Below are 21,043 nucleotides of genomic sequence, written 5' to 3'. Positions count from 1 at the left end.
TTTGTGATTTTACTTACTGAATTTGTTGCAGTTCTAATTGTAACGTTAAGTTCTTTCCAAACATTCAATCTGCGCCGTTCTGTCGAGTTAAACAGGTTAGTATAATACTGACTTTTTCAGCATGAAGGTGAAATACACTTGGTGTTGCAGAGCCAGTCCACTGCGTCGTCGACATTGGGGAGGGACTAGACATCCTTCTTCCTTATGTTGTCCAAGAGGTGGGGCCCAAAGCAGGATCGAAGTGGCCCTTCTTTCTTCCTAACTAGAGCAACCAGTGCAGCCGAGCGGCTCTTTATTGACTGGATGGTGTCTTCGCGAAGAATTTCTTTCTACTGGCCCTGAATGGATTGTCGTTCTCGCGGCGACACACGGTAGGGGCTTTGGCGGAGGGGTCAGCTGTGCTGGTCGGTTAGAATGCGATGCTTGGCAGTCGGCGTTGGTTGGACCTTCAGCGATGACGAGAAGCAGTCGCTGCAGCTTCGAATCAGACTGGGTATCTGGTCTTGTTTCTTCTGAGTTAGAGCTGGACTTATGTCGAAGGTGTTCTGATGATCTTCATGGGGTGAATCTTGTGGGGCTCATTCGGAGACGGCGAAGATGTCGCGAACTTCAGATAGTTCATCGAAGAAAGCAAACGTGGTTCCTTTGTGACCGTGTCGGTACTCGTCGCTGAAGTTCTTCAGCATCACTTCAGCTTGGTCATTGTGGAAATGTGCAATGCCTTTTGTGATGCCGCTTCCACGCTCTAGAAGCAACTCCGTGTTCCCCTCGATAAGTGCTTTCATGTTCTTTGTATCCGTGGCACATACGGTGACCATTACGCCTGATCGTGGTGGAACGCTGACTTGTTCAACCAGGGCCAAAAGGAAAGCGTGCTGCTTCATGGTTGCCATGGAACGGATGATCTCGTGCGTCGAGAGTGTCATCAGCTTCCATCCCAGGTCTATGATCGCCTGATGCTCATTAAGAAAATCCATGCCCAAGATAACTACGCGGCAACATCGCTGTAGCACAAAGAAGGACGCAGGAAGGACGGTCATGCACGCTGCGCATCCTCTCGATGGTGTAATTGCGATGGCCTCCGGTAATGCGAGTTTGTGGGTGGTCTCAAGCGGTTGTGACCTTCTTCAGCTGCGCGGCAAATGTTCTCTTCATTGCCGAATAATCGGCACCTGTGTCCAATAGGGCAGTAACTGTGGCCCTCGAGAGCCACTTCCAAGTCACATGTGCTGCCTCTCGCGTTGTACGTCATCCTCGGGCGTCGGATCCTGGCTTCGTTGGTCACGCGAATTGTGAGTAGGACGCGTCGTCGGGGCTTTCCTTTGAGTTTCCTTTGAGGCGACGTCATTCCGAAGTCGGATCGTGTATGGCCGAGCTGGTGTATGTGTGCGGCGTAGCTGTTTCGAATCCTGCGTATTCGTACGGCGCGGGCGGTGAAGGGCCTTCGTAGTTTCAGTGGTGAGCAACCTCGGCGGCAAAGTTTGCTTTCTTTAGTTTACCCTGACGGGGCTGGGCAGCTTCCACGAAAATCTGCTGCGTACTACGGCGAGGCGACGCAAAACGCGAGGCTGACGTCGGTGGTGAGCGGGAATGGTGCTTAGGCACATGCTCCTCTCGACGTATCATCATCATCATCCTGCGCCTGACTACTCTCACTGAAGGGCAAAGGCCTCTCTCATGTTTTATCTAATAAACCCTGTACTCTACCAGCTGCGGCCATTCTATCCCCGCAAGCTTCTTAATGTCATCCGCCCACCTAACTTTCCGCCGTCCCTGCTATGCTTGCATTCTCTTGGAATCCACTCCGTTACCCTCAGGGAGCAACGTTTATCTTGTCTTCGCATTACATGTCCTGCCCAAGCACATTTATTCTTCTTGATTTTGGCAAGGATGTCCTTAACCCGCGTTTGTTCCCTCACCCACTCCGCCGGTTTCCGGCGGAGTGTTTCGAAAGCTCGCTGCGTTGTCCTGCGTTGTTTCATAGCTCGGTACGTTTCCATTTTTGTTTGCATAGCTAGCTGCGTTGTCCTTTAGGTGAACCTTTTCGTTAGCCTCCAAGTTTATGCTTCATAGGTGAGTACCGGTAAGATATTGCTATTGGATACTTTTCTGTTGAGGGATATTGGTAAACTGCCTTATAGCTTTTGAATACTTTTCTATTGAGGGATATTGTTAAACTGCCTTTCATGATCTAGGAAAACCTGCTATAAGCACTCCACCCCATTCTTATTCTGCTCTAAGTAGAGGTACTCCCTTACCACTTCCAGCCCCTCGCTACCGGTTTTGAACTGCTTTTCCCTTGGTAAACTGTTGAACGTTACTTTGGTTTTCTGCGTGTTAATTTTAAGGCCTACTCTTCTCCTCTGCCGGTCTAACTCATTGATTATGCTTTGCAGTTCATATCTTGAGTGACTTAGAAAGGCAATTTCATCAGCGAATTGCAAAGTACTTAGGTGTTCTTCATTAACTCTTATCCCCAACTGTCCCTAAATCAGGCCTCCGAATAGTCCTTGTAGACAGGCGGAATAGCATTGACGAGATCGCGTCTCCCTGCCTGAAACCCTTCTTTATTGGAATTTTATTGCTGACTTTATAGATGATTATGGTGCATGCGTAGTCGCTATAGATATCTTGTAGTATTTTGACGTAAGACTCTTCTACACCATGCACCCCTCTCGACGAAGGTAGTCGTAAATTTACTATTGGCGCTGGACGGAGCATAGGCGGAGTGCATTAGTGGCAAATGCACGAAGACCGATACGCCGGTACAGTAAGTGAAAAAGAATGTGTCCGGCTTCACCGCAATGAAAGCACAGCGGGCGGTTGTCGGAAGTCCCCCAGCAGCCGCATTTCCTGGGGCTTCAGCGTCGTTTGTAGTTAAAGAAGGGAATTGCGATAAAAAGACACGGACGAGAAAGGACATGGACGGGCGCAAACAAATGGTGGGCAGGGGAAGGGGGCGGCGTTCAAGAGCTGGTTCACGTCGTAGAGGAGGACTTAGGGTTTGCGATTGGGGCTGAATACTGCGTACTGTAGCGGCGCGGGTCATGGCTGGACCTTCAGCGGGAGGCGTCGATGACGGTATTCTAAGCGTATCCTGAACTTCTCCGCGGACAAGTTTACCGAGGGTAACTTCTTGAGGCTGCTTGGATGATGGTAACAGGCGTTGCAGCTCTTCCCGTGCAATTTCGTGGATCAGAGCCCTACGGTTGCCTCCGAAAGCTATGTCAACCGACTAGGTTGTCGCACTTGGAACTGTCCAAGGATGTGGCGCTCTATTGCTTCCAGCGTTTTTTCAATGGTGGTAGCTTCACTCGCCAATTCAGTGCGATCTTCAATAAATTGCGAACCAGGGTACCCAGAAGTGCCTCTTTAGCACCACGCATCAAAAGCTTCAACTTTTTCTCTTCTGTCGTGTCGATGGCGGCATGTCGAAAAAGCCGCTTCATGTCTTCTTTCTATGTTTCCGCTGTCTTATTCGACTGCTTGATGCATGGCTGTAGAAACAGCTGAGCTCTTCCTTTCCTGACGATAATTACGAATGCCTTGAGGCACTCACGCTTGAATAATTCCCACTTCTACAGGGAAGCTTCGTGGTTTTTGAACCAAATCATCTCTGGGCCTTCCAGGGCGAAGAAAATGTGGCTAACTTTAGTCTTGTCATCGCCACTGTTGAATACGGCCGCACGCTCACAATGTTCCAGCCATTCTTCAGGATCCTCGCCCAGTGAACTGTTGAACGTGGGCGGAAGTCGGGTTGGTGCAAACTAATCGGAGCTGGTGTCGTAGTCATGGTTGACGTCGGCGCTGAGGAATCCCTCCTTGCTCGCGTGCCGTCCGGTAGTAGTCCGTATTCAGGAGAACGCCTCTGGAGACCACAGCTGCTTCGCACTTCGTACTCGTTTGGGACCGCTTCTCTGGCTTTCTCGTGATCCACTTCTTCGGGGAGGTTCGGGATGATTTGGCGGCTCCCAGCGGTTGAAGGTGGCAAGGACATCAGTTAGCACCTCCACCAGATGTCGCGTAGTGGTGACGACAGTCCAGGCAATGAGCAAGACTGCCGAAATGGCTTCTAAACAAAACTCTTTATTTGGGCTTACTCGTGGCTGCATAGAACTGAATGAGTCGGCGCCGGCGTTGCCGCAAGCGTGCTCGATCGGCGGTCGTCGAATGAAATGCCCGCCGCTCTCGGCCATGCTAAATTAAAGTTGGTAGCGAACTTTCTAGGGAAAGTGTGAAAAGTTACTGGCATATTCTGGAACAACGTACAAATTTCTCCGCTTGGATACGATTGATCGAGATAAAACTAGTCGCGTCTTGTACCACAAACAAAGCGATAAAGCCACATTCCGACAGCTTTGAAGAGTAAACAAATAGTAAAAAGATTCACGGCCATATCTTGGCCACAGCGGCCGAATTTATACGGAGGCGAAATTCTAGCGGCCCGTGTGCTGTGCGATGTCAGTGCACGTTAAAAAAAACCCTGGTGGTCGAAATTTCCCGAGCCCTTCACTACGCCGTCCCTCATAGCCTTAATCACTTTAGGACATCAAACCCGCATAAACCCATCAAACGTTTTAAACAGGCACAGACGCGTTCAAGCCTTGTCTGCGCTCGTGACCTCTGTAATGATCTCGAATAAAATGAATCAATAATTCCAAGCGGCCTTTTGGCATTTTAATTCTCATTTAGTGCAGGTCACAATGCACTGTTGGGATAAGTGGTTACAGTGTTGCCGCAAAGTTTTGTAATGTTTGTTTCTGCTCAAGATCGCCGGCACATAGCTCTCTTTGGCACACGAGATGAGTCGAGATTTATCTGAACTGTTTGTAGCCATGCGCAACTGGTTCTATGTTGCTCGTGATTATCGCATGTGCTGTACGCGGAGTATCACGAAAGTTCTTCGCCAGCTTGTGACACAACTTGATTAATGCTCCTTTAATGCATGAAGAATGGCATGGCTAAGTCATGCATTAGAGCAGCATTTTTCAAGGGGTGACACTATTTAGTGCAGAAAAGTGTCGAAGCACAGGTCTTAATGCTGTCAACCGCTAGCTATCCACAGTATGTCATTTCCTGGGCGTCTGAGAAGATGGCAAAATTGTTAAAAAATGCCTGTGAACAATTCGAGCATTCCCCAGAGGATAGGCAACGGAGGAAATTTGCAGTCGTACCTTTTCCTCATCGCAAGGGTCATGGGCTTAAAAAGGTGGCCGCCCGTTACAACATTGATGTTCGGTTTTCTGCTGCTGCTGCTGCAAAAAAAAAAAGAAACTCAGGCGAATTGGCCTTGCAGTAGAACAAAAGTGGGCCGAAAAGGAGAGAACGCGACATAAAACATGTAAAGATGATAGTGACCTCCAAAAAAATTTTGTCTACACGATTCTTGTGTTATGCTGTGCGGTGCACTTGTTGATCGGCGCCCCGCCGCGGTGGCTCAGTGGTTACGGTGCTCGGATGCTGACCCGAACGACGCGGGTTCGGTTCCGGCCGCGGTGGCCGAATTTCAATGAAGGCGAAATTTTTGTATGCTGTGTACTGTCAGTGCACGTTAAAGAACCTCAGATGGTCGAAATTTCCGGAGCCCTTCACTACGGCGTCCCTCACAGCCTGAGTTGCTTCGGGAAGTTAAACACCAATAAACCAAACCGTTGAATGGTACGACAAAAAAGCGCTGACGGACGGGACCGAAGAAGAAGAGACAGACTCAGTGCATGTGTCCTACTCTTCTTCCGTCTCGTCCGTCAGCACTGTTTTGTCGTACCATGCTACATGAACCAACCAGTTCGACTAAGCCCTGTCCTTGGCGTACTCGTATATCGGCCAAACCGGCCGTTGCATGAATACGCGCCTTACTAAACACCGTAGAGATATAAAGAGTGGCACAGGCACTCACCTCGTATGTGCTAGAACACCGGGAAACTGATAAAACTTGTGAAGCCCTCTTGGACCAAACATCAGTAATCTTTACTAATTGGAATAATGAGACTCGGGATATTGCTGAAGCATACCACATTGCCAAGACAGATCACTGTATCAGTGAGCCATCCCTTGCGCTGACGGAGAAAGAAATTTCCTTTCTATAGTGTCATAGCTAATCTTTGGTCTGGTTTTGTTATTTTGTTTCTTTGCCTTGTTTTTATCCCCGTGTTTGTTCCGTGCGGTTTGAATAAACGGAGTTGTTGTTAGTAAGCGCTCGTCGTATGTTCCTTCAAGTGTCTCGTCGTTTTCTGCGCTGTCCTTCAATCAAGACAAAAAACACTAATCGGGTCCACGATCCAAACCCAAGGCGGCACTACCCCCCCCCCCCCCCCCCCCCGGCAATGCTCCTTCTTTCCCCGGAGATGGCCGCGAATAACCGCCGCACGCACTCTCTCGCCGCTTTGGTGACATCATCCTCCACTTCGGCCCCAACTGCGCGCCTTCCAATTCTTGGAAAAACTCCTCGTGTCGTCGCAGCTCTCATCAGCGCCGTGGGCCCGTCTGACGTCTCCACTAAGGTTGGCTACGCATCTTTGTGTATTGCACCCTCGAAGGACATCGGTGTTGTTGACTTCGCTGAACTCGCTGCCCGGTGCCATCCGGGAGAGGCACATCCGCCAAGGCACATCCGCCGCCTTCGCGAGTGAAGTTCTGATCCACGTCCCCGTCCGGCACACGGGGGGAGGGGTGACGAGGAGAGGTTTACGGAACTGCAGGGCTCAGGAACTAACCCCGTTTGTCCCCGTCGACGACCCGCCACTGTACACTTGTTGCCAACAGGTGCGGGTGGCTCTCCTCGTGCAATGCCGTCCGGGCAATGGCCGTTCTCGCCGCCACGTCCCTTGATGAACAAAGGGGGGAACGGTCTTCCACGTACCAAGCCCGCCTGGAGGATGCCGCCGATTTCCGCTCCTCAGTCTACCATGCGGTAGGCTTCAAGCATAACACCTCCACACGGACTGTGTTGCATGGCGTTCCTAGCATGCAAGACAATACACAAGTACTGCTCAACATCCAAAGCTCAGAAAGCCGAGAGCACCCGATGGTCTCCCACGCCGCGTGCAAAGTCAAAGCCCCCCTCCTCAGCTAAGATCTAAGTAAGACAAGAAAAAGGGAAAGGAAATAAAAATAAAACCGGCACATACGTCTCAACCCAGTTATCTCGCTGAGTGTTAGCTGGCACACACAAGCCTCGGCCTCGACATGGCGTGGACGTTCGCGTTTTGGACCTCCTTTTTGTGTTCAGTTGTGAGATCGTACTTTTGCAGAGCCGTCGTTCATCGAGTGAGCTTTTGTTTATGCGGACTGCTCAGGGTGAGATAGCGGAGAGGATTATGATCGGTGATAATTCGCACCTTGGTGGCGAACAACAACGCCTCGAGCTTTCCCAACTCCCAAATAATTGCATAAGCCTCGTTTTCAGTGGTGGCCCAACGGGCCTAAGCCGGCTCAGTTTCCCGTTCAAGAAAGCCACGCGGCACTCGCTACCCTCGTCGCCGAGCTGCGTTGACACGCGCCGCTGGCGAAGTCGGAAGCATCGGAGGCAAGAACGCATTCTAGGTTCGGGTCTGGTACGCAATGTCGTCGCAGATTTTAAGCTAGCGCTGGATAACAACCATGTCGCCCAGCTTTCTATTCTTCTAGCCTTGACTTCGTCGAATGTCTTCTGGGCCTCTCTTCCCAAGAGGAGATGCTGCGGCGTCCACCTCGCAGTGAGGTTTGTCAAGGGAGCAACCCCTGCGCGTAACCCGGTACGACGATAGTAGTTGGCTAGCCTTAAAAAGCTCCTCAGCTCTCTTTTCGTCTTGGGTACGGGAATTTCTTTGATCGCTTTGACCTTCTGTGGATCCACGCGGTGGTTACCCGAACCCACAATGGGCCCCAAAAACCGTACCTTCTTCGTTGCGAAGCGGCACTCACTCGCATTCGCGGTCAACCTCGCTGCTTCGATCGCAGCCAGAACCTTCTCTGACTACATGAGATGATCTTCCCGTGTCTAATAAAGTATCGCAAGTTCATCAATGTATGCACAAGTATACTCGCAGTGGACAGCCTGATTATGGGCTGAAAGATGGAGCCAGCGTTCTGAGGCCGAATGGCATGACCCGCCACGCGTACTTACCGTTGGGCGTACGAATGCTGTGAGAGCTTGTGCCTCCTTGTCTAGCCGTATCTGCCTGTAACCATTTAGCATATCTATCAGGGCGATGTGCTCCGCCTTTGCTACGCTCAGCAGGAGCTCGTCGGGTACGCTTGTAGAGGTCGATGTGGAGGTCGCCCAGGAGGCGACCGCGGCCACGTTTATTTGAAGGCTGCCTGAGAAGAGGTAGCGGCAGAGCAGCGGCGGCCTCGTCCGGCCGAGGCCGAGGTCCGACGCGGGTTCGATCCCGGCCGCGGCGGTTGAATTTCTTTGGAGAAGAAATTCTAGAGGCCCGTGTACTGTGCGATGTCAGTGCACGTTAAAGAACCCCAGGTGGTCGAAATTTCCGGCGCCCTCCACTGCGGCCTCCCTCATAGCCTTGGTCGGTTTGGGACGTTAAACCCCATAAACCAAACCAAACCAAACCGAACCGTTCTCTGTTTTGCGCGAGCCAGCGTTTTCCAGCGCGTGCTGGCCGCTTTTCGTCCTCTGCGGCATTTTTTCACTTCACTGTCGGAAGTGCGGGTCACTACAGGGCTTCCACCCCCCCCCCCCCCCCCAGACGATTAGTCGGTATGGAAATCAGGTAGTGGCGTCAATGATGCACAAAGGGTTTGCCACAAACCCCTGCTCAATGCGTGAAAAGAACCGTGCAGAGCGTCCGGTGTCGGAAGGAGTGGCTCAGGCGGGCGACCCTGGCTGTGGTGTTGCGACCGAGCTTTCGGAGGGCGGCGAGGGACGCGTAGTGGCAGGTTAGGTGCGTGGGAAGGCCTGCCGTGTGGACCCAGTTTCGGCGGTCGTGGGACAGCAATAAACGGCTGGCGCATTATGGACGGCGCAGCAGTGGGAACAAGGCGTCCTTGGGGTCGTGAGAACTATTCCCGGGCGGATCTGCCCGGTACCAAGGTGGACGGCCACGGGAGGCGCAGCGAGGTGCGAGGCGGAGGAATGGTTGCGGTGGACTGCAAGTGGCTGCAGGGACACGCTCACAGCCAGCCGTTCACGGACTGGCCTGAACGTGATGGGCGGCCGCACGAGTGGCGCCCTTGCCACAGGCGCCGATCCGTTGACGAAGGGAAACGCCGGCGAGGTAACGGCAATCGAAGGCGCCCTCGTCACCGTGGCAGCAACCGGGGGCACATCAGCTGGCCTGGTCAGCCTGGGAATCCCTCGAGATGGCGGCTGATGAAGCTGCAGCGTGGGCGGAAACTGATGTTGCTGCGGGCGAGAGGGTGTGGGCGGTGGACTCGCGGCGCACTTGCGGTGGGTGGGGGCCGGGCCAGTGTTGTCAAGCTTCGATGAAGGTGCTAACGCCAGCGGGGAGCAAGAAGGGCCCACAGCAGTATCCGGGATGGGCTTGAGGACAGGTGCTGGCGCCGGTTCAGGGTCCATTTTAGGAAACGTAGGGCCGGCGACAATCGTCGGGCTTGGGGCTGCTGTTACCGGTTTGGCCGTCGTATTGTGCTTAGTGGGACGTGCAGTGTGGTGCGCTCCTTTGGAGGGGCTGGAGTGGTGGCTATGAGGATTGGCGTTTGCCGAGAGCTCTTTAGAATCAGGTGGCCGCGGCGTCGACGCTCCTGAAGAGGCCTGTGGAGCTGTTGGCAGCAGTGACGAGGGCGATGGCGATGCAGGAAGCCCCGATACGGCTGCTGCCGCATTCTTCCTTGGCTTCAGGTGTATCTGGCGACAGCGACAACGTCAATGAAGGGTGATGAGGTGGATACTGGGCAGAATGTGTGGGTAGGTTGGAACTCTTGCAATGAGCCGCAGCAACGACATCGTTCGACGGGCTCGCGGGCGGCAAGGAACAATTGCAAGGAGGCAGGGCCAAAGAGGCGGGTAGGATAGTAGTGGGAGCCAGACGCGAGGCAAAACTCGTCCTGATTCCACCTGATGTGGCGTCGCGAGGGACGGCCGGGCCGAAGACGCTGGGCAGGAGCGGCGGCGAGGGGCTGCTGAGGCGGGACGGGTTCTGACGAAGGCTGCGTGGGCGCGAGCAAGGGCGGTGCAGGGTCAGAGGCTGGCGGCGGCGAAAGCGGATCCACTGCGTAGTAGGGCGGCAGCGGAACATAGTGGGCGCCGAAGTCCGCCAGGACGGCCGCACGCAGCTGACTGTATGGCCGGCAGCCCAAGACAGAGCAGGTGAGTCGACGCAGAAGGGCGGGCGGGAAGATATAGCAGAGGACAGCGTGTTTGAACAACTGGATAGTCACACTGTTTATGTGCAGCGCAGCCTCGAATTGAGCGAACCACCTGCCAACGCGGTGGGGCCGGAACGCTGGAAGCGGCTGTTCGAAACCTAGGTCCTGCCAGTACGCCATCCTGGGGCACCGCTGGTGAAGGGGCGGTTCGGCGGGCCACCACGTTGTAGAGGTCGATGTGGAGGTCGCCCAGGAGGCGACCATGGCCACGTTTATTTGAAGGCTGCCTGAGAAGAGCTAGAGGCAGAGCAGCGGCGGCAGTGTCCGGCCGAGGCCGAGGTCCAGAGCGTTCTCTGTTTTGCGCTCGCCAGCGTTCTCCAGCGCGTCTGCGGTAATCGGCACTTAGTCGGAGTCCACTGTCCCGCTCTGCCACGCCGACCACTCGATGCGTAGACGGGCCGTCCACCGGATGCACGAGACCCCACTCCCTATGCCTCTGAACTTCCTGTTATACTCCTATTCTGAAAGCCACCGGCACCTTATACGGATAGACTAGTAATCTTTCCGCGCCTGCCTTTAGCTTGATCTTGTGCAAACTCGTGCTGCATTCGCTTGGCCGGTCTGCGAAGACGCGTCTGTTCCTGGCCACCAGCGCGACAATTTCCATACGCTGGGGCGCACTCAGATGATCAGTGCGTCAGGCGGCAAGTCGTTGCTTCTGCCCACGTGAGCAGGAAAGGTTGGCACATGACAGAATTCCTCATGCGTTTCAAATATTAGCCCAATTGCACTCACGCGCGCGTTGTAAGGTCGCAGCTTATTTGCGTGCACCTAACAGCACGACCCGTCTTCTAACTCGACGGCGTAGGTATAAGGGCGCAGCTGCCTAACAACCCTGACAGGCCCCGTCAGCCTCTCCGTCAACTTGCTCCCGCCTCGCTTCTCGAGCCACAACACCTGTTCGCCCTAAGCGAAACTCTTGTCGGTTGCTCTCAGATTGTCGCGACTGGGATAGGCGCGCTGAGCCATTTCTGCAATCTCGTCAGCCGCCACGCTGGTCTCGGCCATCCTCTCACTTAAACTCTGCATGTACAGCGCCGCGGGGACTCTAAATGAGTCAGCCCATTCACCCGTCAAATATTTTTGCTGGATGATGAGTGGCCCGATCGGCAGCCTTCAATAACCATCTTGAATTTCGACGTACCCGTAGTAGCGTTGGGCACCTCGTGGTAGGCCCACAAGAGGAGCGTAACGAATTTGCTCCGTTCCCTCCTGTGTTCGTTTTTCGACATGGTGCAGCATGGACATGGTGAACAGGTCACACAAGTGACCTGTTCCCCTTACTTGGTGTTGTTCCTGTGACACATATGTACGAGCTGAATGCCCTATTAAAATACAAATATTCTCTGAAATTTAATCGGATGCCTTTTCTACGATTATGCAATTTAACAAAACCACCCGAGGTGCCGTACAATATAAGAACAAGAGAAGTATGGTTGGTGCCGTTTTCCCGCACGAATCATGGTCACAACAGACTACAATACATTATGCCTACTTTACTTAACAACTATCATAATTCAAACACGGACATCCACAAACTATCGAAACAACACCTTAAGTGTTTGTTCACTCACAATTTAGGGAGGTAACGTCAATGTTTTGAAATCTTGTTTTATTATTGCAGCCTTTTGTGCACGTATTTTTAATGGTGGCTGCATTACACTGTGGTAAAACTGTGGTCTGTGCTTCAATGCCTGCAAATGTAGCAGGAAATGTTTTTAGTCCTGTATAGCCATATATCAATTTCGCCGTTAGATGTTCTTCAGTGTGCAAAATATTGGTGATTAAGTATTAGTATTCATCTTATTGAATCCATGTCTATCAGTTACATTGAACCGGTATTATTACTTTTTTACTAATATGCAGCATTTTTGTTTGGAATTACTATGTATATTATGTATTTTGTGTTTACTATGTATTTTGTGTTTACAGTTTCTATGTATACTGCATGCTCTTATCTTCGTACAATTTTAATCGCAGCTTTGTATTATTTCTGCTGTTATCCGTTGCCAAGAGAAAACAAGGGGTAAGAACCGTTGTCAAGCTGCTCGAGAAGCAGCTTTTTGTTCTTATCCTTGCATTTATTTCTGTATTGAAATAAATGCTAAATAAATTGAAATTGAAAATTGAAATTGAAATTGAAATTGACTTTAATGTCGCGCTCCAACTTTCGACTAACCCGTCGTTCTATGAGTGATCAGGTGTAGAAAATGGGGGAGATACGCCTAGTTTTTCAAGGAGCTCTTGAGTCAGCATAGCGGTGAAGTTTGTGCCTTAGTCGCAGCAAATTGTCTCTGGGACGTCAACCACACATAAAGCATATGAACGTCAACCACACATAAAGCATAGCAGTGTACTCTGGCGGAAGGTGGCTCGAGCGGGCCTACAGTTTCCATATTTATTACTTGGAACGCGACGCCCGGTCGAGGTAAGGGTGCGATCGGCACGCGCTCTAGCGTTTTGATCGGGAGTCTCGTCTGACAGGCATGGCACGTGTGGCAATACTCCTTTACATCGTGGTCTACTACCGGCCAGTAGAACGAAGCCTTGATGTGCAGTAGTGTTTTTCGCTTGCCAAGGTGCCCTGCAGTAGGGTATTTGCCTAGGCTAGTCGGTACATGGTTCAAACTGAAGGCACAGCGCACGAAGGACGCGACAAGGCAGAGACAAACACAGCGCTAACTTTCGACTAAAAGGCTTTATTGCTCGCACACAATAAATAGTCGAAAAGTAGCACAATTAGCAGATACAACAGCATCAGTGATGATTGTCAAAAAACACACAACAAACAAAAGCAAACAATCGCACCCTACACTTAGCTAACTCAACTGTTAAGATGGTCAATTTCTTTTTGTGCTAGCGCGACGGAAGGTTTGCTGACGCAGTTGTCAAGTTCCCGGTGAATTAAAAGAGCCAGTATTGTAGTACGGCTGAAAAAAGGCGTGCATTTACAAGAAAGCCAATGTAGAGCCGAATTGCTTTTCGGTGGTGTTTGTAGGGAGCGTTTATGCTCACTTAGGCGATCATTGAGACAACGCCCTGTTTGACCAATATAACACCGCCCCAGAATAGCTCTACATCATAGACAACGTTTTTACGGCACTGCACAAAGGGTAAATCGTGATTTTTTTCACATTCGGCAGGTGGAGGTCCTTCACGATTCACGGCTTTGCACAAGCGTAGCAGTTTGTTACGGGCAGAAAAGAGGACTCTGACACCAGCTTTTCCCTCAATTCTTTTCAGGCTGTGTGATACCTTGTGCATATAAGGTATCACCGTGAAGTTTCGGGTTTCTTCAACAAGAGAACTCGTTGTTTTCGTCCTGAATTCGGCAAGAATCTTCTCCGCTACAGCGCGTAGGATGTGGTCTGGAAAGCCGGCCTTTTCCAGCCTCATGATCTGGCATCTGAAGCTCTCCATTCGATGAGAACATGACCAGGAAGTGACATTTTTTAGGGCGTCTGTCACGACGCCTCGTTTCACTATTTTTGACTGAGAGGATGAGCATGATAAAAGCCCTTTTGCGTAGCGCCAGCATATCCCTTCGTCGCACATCATTATCTGTAGGTCCAGAAAGCGAATGCCGTCACGACCCGGAGCTTCCATCGTTAGTTGAAATGGTTTTATATTAGACCTGAACAAAGGTGCCCTGCCCACACGGAATTATGCGCCATCTCGAGGACTTCCCTGCGGCGTTTCGACGGCAGGAAGAGCTCGCAACACTCATGGCCGGCGACGTGCTCTCGATGATAGAGTAGCTCCTCACGTACGAGCATGCGACTACAAGCATGCCACTAATGGCAATACTTGTTGGGCTAGTTGGTTAGGATCCATGCTAGCAGTGCAGTAAGGACGAGACACTAGAGCAAGAAATAGGACGGGACGAAGCGCTGAGTCTTTTCTTGAGCCCCTTGAGCCTCATCCTTATTGCGCTGCTAGCATGGACCCCCTCATGGGCCCGTCGAAGAAGCAGCTCCTTACATAGCCAGCTCTTGAGCGTAATGGTCGTTCCTACAGACAGCGTTGCACTCTTCGGGCGGAAGTAGCCGTTGATTACACCTGGTGCTTGAAGAAAATGAAACTTATGACCCGGGTTCACAGGCAGCCGGAACAACTTCGTCGCAGAATTACTTGCTTAAGAAGTCGGCGAAGAAGGTCCGGAAGAAGCCAGCAGTGAACCAGGTGAAACCTGGATTGCAAACAAAAATGGGTTTGAAGGCTACATCTTAGCATTGCTGCCGGACTCACTGAAGAGTCCGCCGAAGAAGCAGTTCCTTAAGCAGTTCCTCTTTAACGTCATAGTCGTTCCCACACATAGCGTTCCACTCTTCGTGGAGTAGCCGTTGGCTCCGTCTGGTGCTTGATGAAAATGCCAATCATGACCCAGGATCACAGGCAGCCGGAGCCATTCCGTCTTAGGAGTGCTCGCTGAAGAAGTCGACGAAGAAGGTCCGGAAGAGGCCAGCAGCGAATCAAGCGAAACCTGCATTGCAAACAAGAACGGGATTGAACGATGCATCTTTGCATTGTGTTGCACCGACTGTCGGCTACCTCGCGCTTATTAACTTTGATAGCTCTTCCATTTTTTTCTGTCTATAGGCTTAGACGCTTTCATGTTTTGGCGTTTCTTGATCAGTTCTTTCGTGCCGTGAGAGAGCTTTCCGGTAACCTGTCGGACCATTTTACCGATATTGCACACTCCGTAATGATAGCTTTGAGGTTTTCGTTCATTGCTTACAGTTTAAGGTCGTCTTCCTCTGTTAAAGTCGCGTATCTGTCCTGCAGCGAGACATGAATTCCTCTACCTTCCCCCGTGGCTAGCTCCTTCATGGTCTTTCGGTTCACTCAATTCTCAGCCAATATTTAGATGAGTCAAAGATTTTCATTACACGATTTGCTCCACTGCAACAAACGTAACGAAAACGTTTTGTCAAAATGAATTTTTCTTGTCAAGATTATGTTTCAGTGCCCCATACAAGCATGCAGTAGTTAAAATCAAATTAAAATAGTGCGATGTAATGTAGTATACTGTAAGGAAGAATTTATCTTATGCAGCCAATCGTGCAGTTACAGTGGCTAATTGTGACGCAACTGGGTTCATCGTTATCTTCGCATCTTATATTTGTATGAAAATTATGCACCAAGGTACCTAAAATGGCGGCATTTCTATTGAGTCAAATATGTGAGAATCGTAAGTGGAAAGCCTTTCGTATTTCAGCTTAAATATTCCTCTTTTCTCTTTTTTGTTCACACACAGTTAACTAGAATAGTAGACAATCGCATGTGAAGGTGAGATGCAGACAAGGAACGCTAAGGAAAAGCGCCATTAAATCCTTTTTTAAAATAGGACCCTTTTACCTTAGCTCAAAAGCCTAGAAAAATAAAGTAGCTCTTGTCCCTGTCAATTGTCCCATCTTCCGGTTCTTATAAGATGATAGGATATTGACGTACTTTTTCCTCCTGATCGCATTTGTATTGCATGATTATATTATGTCACGAATGTCTATTCGGCGGCGGCGATCGCGTTTCGATACAAGCGTAGTGCTAAAGGCCCATGTACTTTGCCATGTCAGTGCACTTTAAAGAAATCCAGGTGGTCGAAATTATTCGGAACCCTCAACTACGGCGTCCATCTTAGCCTGAGTCCCTTTGGGACGTTAAACCCCATGAATGAAAAATGAAAATGGTTTTATTGGCACCATATACACAAAAGTGGTCATTGCGGTTAATGTATGCATTATTATAAAGGTGAATATTAAATACAGCGACGCATTTATGCAGCCTAGTGAGGTGGCAGAAAAAGATCCCCTATTTCGAAATGCGTTGGTTTATGTTGGCTGTTTGCCTCCTTTTAAACAAATCAAATTTTATTAGTTGTGTTCCTGGCCCCTTTTTTCGTCGTGCCATATCTTCTCTAGAAATATTTCCTCTTTACCGAGTGAAACTCATGTGCGAACTTTACAAATATTTCCATTACAGGAGCTCTGTTTCAAAGTTTGATAACAAAATATTTTTTTTGTCTGGTGTGCTTGTTCAGTGGACTTGTTTTTTCGGAATCTCTTTTCGTATGATGTCAGCAAATGCTGCTAGCTAGAAATGCAGTGAATCTTCATTCGAAACTTTTGTCCAATGCTTTGGAGAACACAGGGATAACGGACCGGGTCCCAAATAAATTAGGGCTCGATTTTTCGGCGACAGTGCACTGTGAACACGCACTAAACCTTTTCCCTCTTGTTCTGCAGTCCCTGTCACGGGTCAGTTCCTGAAAAGGGCCGATCGTACAGCGAAGGCAGCTGCCACTTCAGCAGCCTCAGTCATCGTTCCCACGCTTATCTGGAGCATGCGTGTTCTTTAAGGAAGTCCGCCACGACGGCCACGCCCCACTAGCCTACTTAAGCGGGACGACTGCCAGCTGCGACCTCAGTTCGGCGGCAGTGCACTGTGAACACGGATCTAAACTTTTTTCTGTTGTACTGCAGGTGCGGCTATTTTCATTTTTTCCAAAGAATTGTATTCGTGCGTGCACTGCTGCCCAGAACGACGTGCGCCATGAGTGTCGCCTTTATTCCTTGTTGAACACGAGAGTGTAAAACGAACAATTTTCTTTATATCCACACACTGTAAAAAAAATTTGAACCCTTGAGGGTGCATTTCCGTGTCTATAAATCACGCCCTTGCACCCTCCCAAAAGGGTGCAAAGTATGCTCGTCGCACCCATAGTAGGGTTGGGATGGTTACGGTTGCACCCTTTTTTCTCACTACCTAAAAGGCTGCAAAGTACACTTGTCGCACCCTTTTTCCGACCGCTTTAAAGTTTCGTACATTTTGATTGCTTTAAAAGACGCTGATCATTTTTTGGGGGGGGCGGGGGCAGGGGGTGCACACTTTTAACCTTGGTGACGCTGGCGACCTGTACAACTATGAACTACCGTTACAGTATCTACAATTATAATTATAATACGCAGATGTGTCTCTCACGGTGTTTCTGAACCTCCTTGCTGTGGAGTAGATTTGTAATGTCTGTGTGATGTACACAGCGTTATTTTGCTGAATGTATTTAAAAAACAGAGAGAAAAAGAGCTTGCTAAAAGAAGGCCAACTTGCAGCAAACCCGCTCGCACAGAAACACGATACTATAATGTGCCCCATATTTTTGCCAAAGAAACATCAACAGGTATGAGCTTAACTCGAATGAGTTATGAAAAGCTACTGAGGTGCCCGAGTACAACACTGAAGGCACCACTGCTGCGCGCAACACTTATTTGCGATAACGCTCATACTTTGTTGTTGTTGTTGCGAATGAGAGAAGGATGAAAAGGAAAGTTCTCGGGCCTGCCGACTGGTTCGAGCGGAGCCACCACCGCTGGCACGTGCAGTTAGAGGAAAGTTAAACGATAAGGGGAAAGAAGAGACGCGCGTCGCAACAACCGCGTCCGTCGAAGCGAATACGCTGGCTGAAACAACAGATACCCCTCGCTCATGCTTTCTCTAAGTTTATATATGCCATTTTGAGCGAGCCCCTACTTGGAGTCAGTGACGCTAGCACTTCAGCTAAAATAATTCAGTTAATTATCCCATTATAGGGATGCAGATCCCAGTCATAGCTGCTCGCATCAAGGTTGCAGCTGTCTTTTAATGGGAAGCTCGAATAGCTCACATCATTTTAAAAGCACGCTTGATTGAACTACTGGAATGTTGGTCGACAAGTCAACGAATACCCATACACCCTCACGCACCTTTGCACACGAAGGAGCTACAACACCCTTGCACGCGTGCAGCTTTGAAGGGTGCATGGGTGCATTAAAGGTGCTAATGTGTGCTCAGCGCACCCATTTCCAAAAAAACACAAGAAAAAACAAGGGTGTGGAAAGAGTGCAGCCATGAACGTTACACCTTTGAGGGTGCAAGTATTTTTACTGTGCACCTTGTCCACTCTCCGTCGCAGCAAGAGTAAAGAGGCCATAGAATTTTATAAGGCCCTTGATGACTTCAAGGGCAAACTTTGAGCGGACCTGAGGACTTTGAAAGAGAGTGTGAAGTTGCGGAGTGGCGCATGTGACGGTGTAAATGATATTAATAAAGAGCTGAAGCCCATGTTTATAACATAATATTATCAACAGGTACCTTTCCTAAGAGGATGCAAATCACCCGCGTTGTTCCCGTCTTCAAGCGTGGTGATAAAACTGCACTGAATAATTATCGGCCTATATCAATAGTTCCAGTATTTTCTAAGGGCATTGAGAAGATAATGCATAAGCGATTACTCTCATTCTTCAACCGCCACCATTTGATTGCAGACTTTCAACATGGTTTTAGAAAGCATCGCTCTACGGAAACAGCCCTCCTAAGCCAAAAAGAAATAATTTTAGACGCGTTCAGGTGTAAGCATATGGCATTAGGCATATATATAGACTTCTCTAAGGCTTTTGATTTAATTAATCATTCCATCCTTCTTAACAAATTAGAAATGTATGGTGTGCGTGGAATCGCCCACTCGCTTTTGTCATCTTATCTGTCCCACAGGTCACAGTTTGTAGATGCCAATAACGCAATATCTTCACGGAAGGCAGTTACCACTGGTGTGCCGCAAGGAAGCATTTTGGGCCCACTTTTATTCTTAATTTACATTAATGACATTGCAAGCTGTACAGATAATGCTACATTCGTTTCGTATGCCGATGACACAACCATTTTTATTACAGGCAACGTGGAAACAGATTTAGAAATAAAGGCTAATAAGACGCTGTCTGACTTAGAGCGCTGGTCCGCGATAAACTGCTTAAAAATCAACCTGAAGAAAACAAAAGTAATCTTGTACACGCCTAGAGGTAAGATGTTGACAACTAATATGAATTTGTGTCTGAGCAGTGAGCAGTTAGAGATAGTGGACTCCGTTAACATCCTCGGGGTGCATTTTTCAAAGCACCTTACCTGGAATGAGCATGTTGATCACCTACAATCAAAATTGTCATCTGCCATTGGTGTCATTGCTCGTCTACGTCGCATTCTCCCGACCAAGGTAAAATTAATGTTGTACAATACATTGGTGGTATCTGTCATGCACTATTGCATCGTGGTGTGGGGCACAACTGGCGTGACAAACTTGCAGAAATTACATTTGCTACAAAAATGAGCTGTACGTTACATAGCCGATGTCCATTATACATACTCCACAAAACCACTTTTTCCAAAATATGAAATTCTTCCTGTGTTTTGTTTTTATAATTACAGGTTGATGTCGTGCTACAAAGGTTTTGTAAAGTTTGGCATTGATTACATAATTCATCTGGCAAAACTCCAAGAAAACACAAATATTCGTCAGACCCGACATGAAATGTGGTTTGTACACACCCCGAGAACCTCCTATGATGAACAATCTCTATCTTATACATTACCTTCGCTGTTAAACTTACTAGACCGACAAAATTTTGATCCCTCCAGAAACCGAAACTGTCGCATTAAACGTTTTTGTCAACTTCTTCATTTGAGCCATGCCTTCCTATTCGCCTAATTTTGTTCACCACTGTTGCCTATGTGTGTTGATTTATCTGTATTACCTTTTGTTGCTTGTCCGATTGATTGCCGTCTTGTTTCATTCGGTATTACCCGTTGCTTTGTGATATTTTTTTCATTTTTGTGTAAGACTGGCCGTCATCCTGCTGCCATACCAACTAACAAGGGGTCGGGACCTCGTCAAGCTGTTCGAGCTTTTAGTCCCGCACTCCTCCTTTTCTAAGGAAATAAAATGAATGATTGATGGATTGAAATAACTGCGAAAAGAATTGCAAGAGTTAGTGAAAAGAAACGAGGATCTTACAGCCGAAAACTACAGGTTGAGTGGAGGAGTCGAAGAGATGGAACAATATGAGATATCCGAAAACGTAGAAATCAAGGGTGTTCCATGAAAGGGAGATGCAACTGATATCGTTAGGAAATGTGGCTCCTTCTTGGGCGAGCTAAACACTTACACTGATATCGCTGTCTGTCATCATGTCCCTTTGCACAAGTCAGAAGAGAAAAAAAAAAACATTGTGATTCGTTTCGGCCAGCGTACCTAGCTAAATGCAGTCCTGCCAAAAAGCAAAAAACAAAGGATCACTACCGAGGACCTTGACTATCGGGGACAAACTTGTCTGGTATATGTGAACGAACATTTGACCACTCTCAACAAAAGGATTTTGGGAGCTGCAATTTATACGAAAAAATCTGCAGGATGGAAGTTCGTGTGGTGCGCGGGAGGAAAAAATTCTTGCTCGTAAAGACGACGGCTCCGACGCTATCAGGATTGCTGAAAGATCTGAGCTCGAAAAATAAAGTGATTATTGCCGCATCTGCAGGAGGCACTTGAAAACAATGATGGCGGGAAAGGATATTTGCCAGCATTACGACTGTCAGTCTTTTATCCAAAACTACAGATTCAAGAAAATAGAATTTTCGGCTATGCATATAAACACACGAAGCGCGAAAAACAAAGTGGACAATATTGATCTAGTTTTGCAGTCACTAAGCATTGAATTTTCTTGAATAGTGCTTACAGAAACGTGGCTAACACAGGCAGGCACGGTACCGCGCCTTCCCGGTTACAAGTGCGTAAACCTTTGTAGGGATATAAAAAGGGGCAGCGCCATAGCAATTTTTATAAAAGAAGACAGACAGACAGTGTGAAGTGCCGAGCAACGCGACCATTTGCGATTGAGATATTGAAAGACTGTTTGTAAAA

General features: G+C 49.0%; 1 protein-coding gene across 1 annotated transcript in view; it reads right to left on the bottom strand.

The window, feature by feature from the left end:
- Positions 1-9,514, bottom strand: part of LOC149338298 (uncharacterized) — a 78,630-nt gene extending 69,116 nt beyond the window's left edge. Inside the window, 2 exon segments of the mRNA XM_089550728.1 lie at positions 8,748-9,010; positions 9,012-9,514. Of these exon segments, the coding sequence (XP_089406854.1) occupies positions 8,748-9,010; positions 9,012-9,514 (766 nt within the window).
- Positions 9,515-21,043: the final 11,529 nt, after the last annotated feature.

This window comes from Amblyomma mixtum, chromosome 6, assembly GCF_055824585.1.
Source record: "Amblyomma mixtum isolate Tamu chromosome 6, ASM5582458v1, whole genome shotgun sequence".
NCBI classification, from domain to species: Eukaryota; Metazoa; Arthropoda; class Arachnida; order Ixodida; family Ixodidae; genus Amblyomma; species Amblyomma mixtum.
This window is presented reverse-complemented; position numbering and strand designations above follow the sequence as displayed.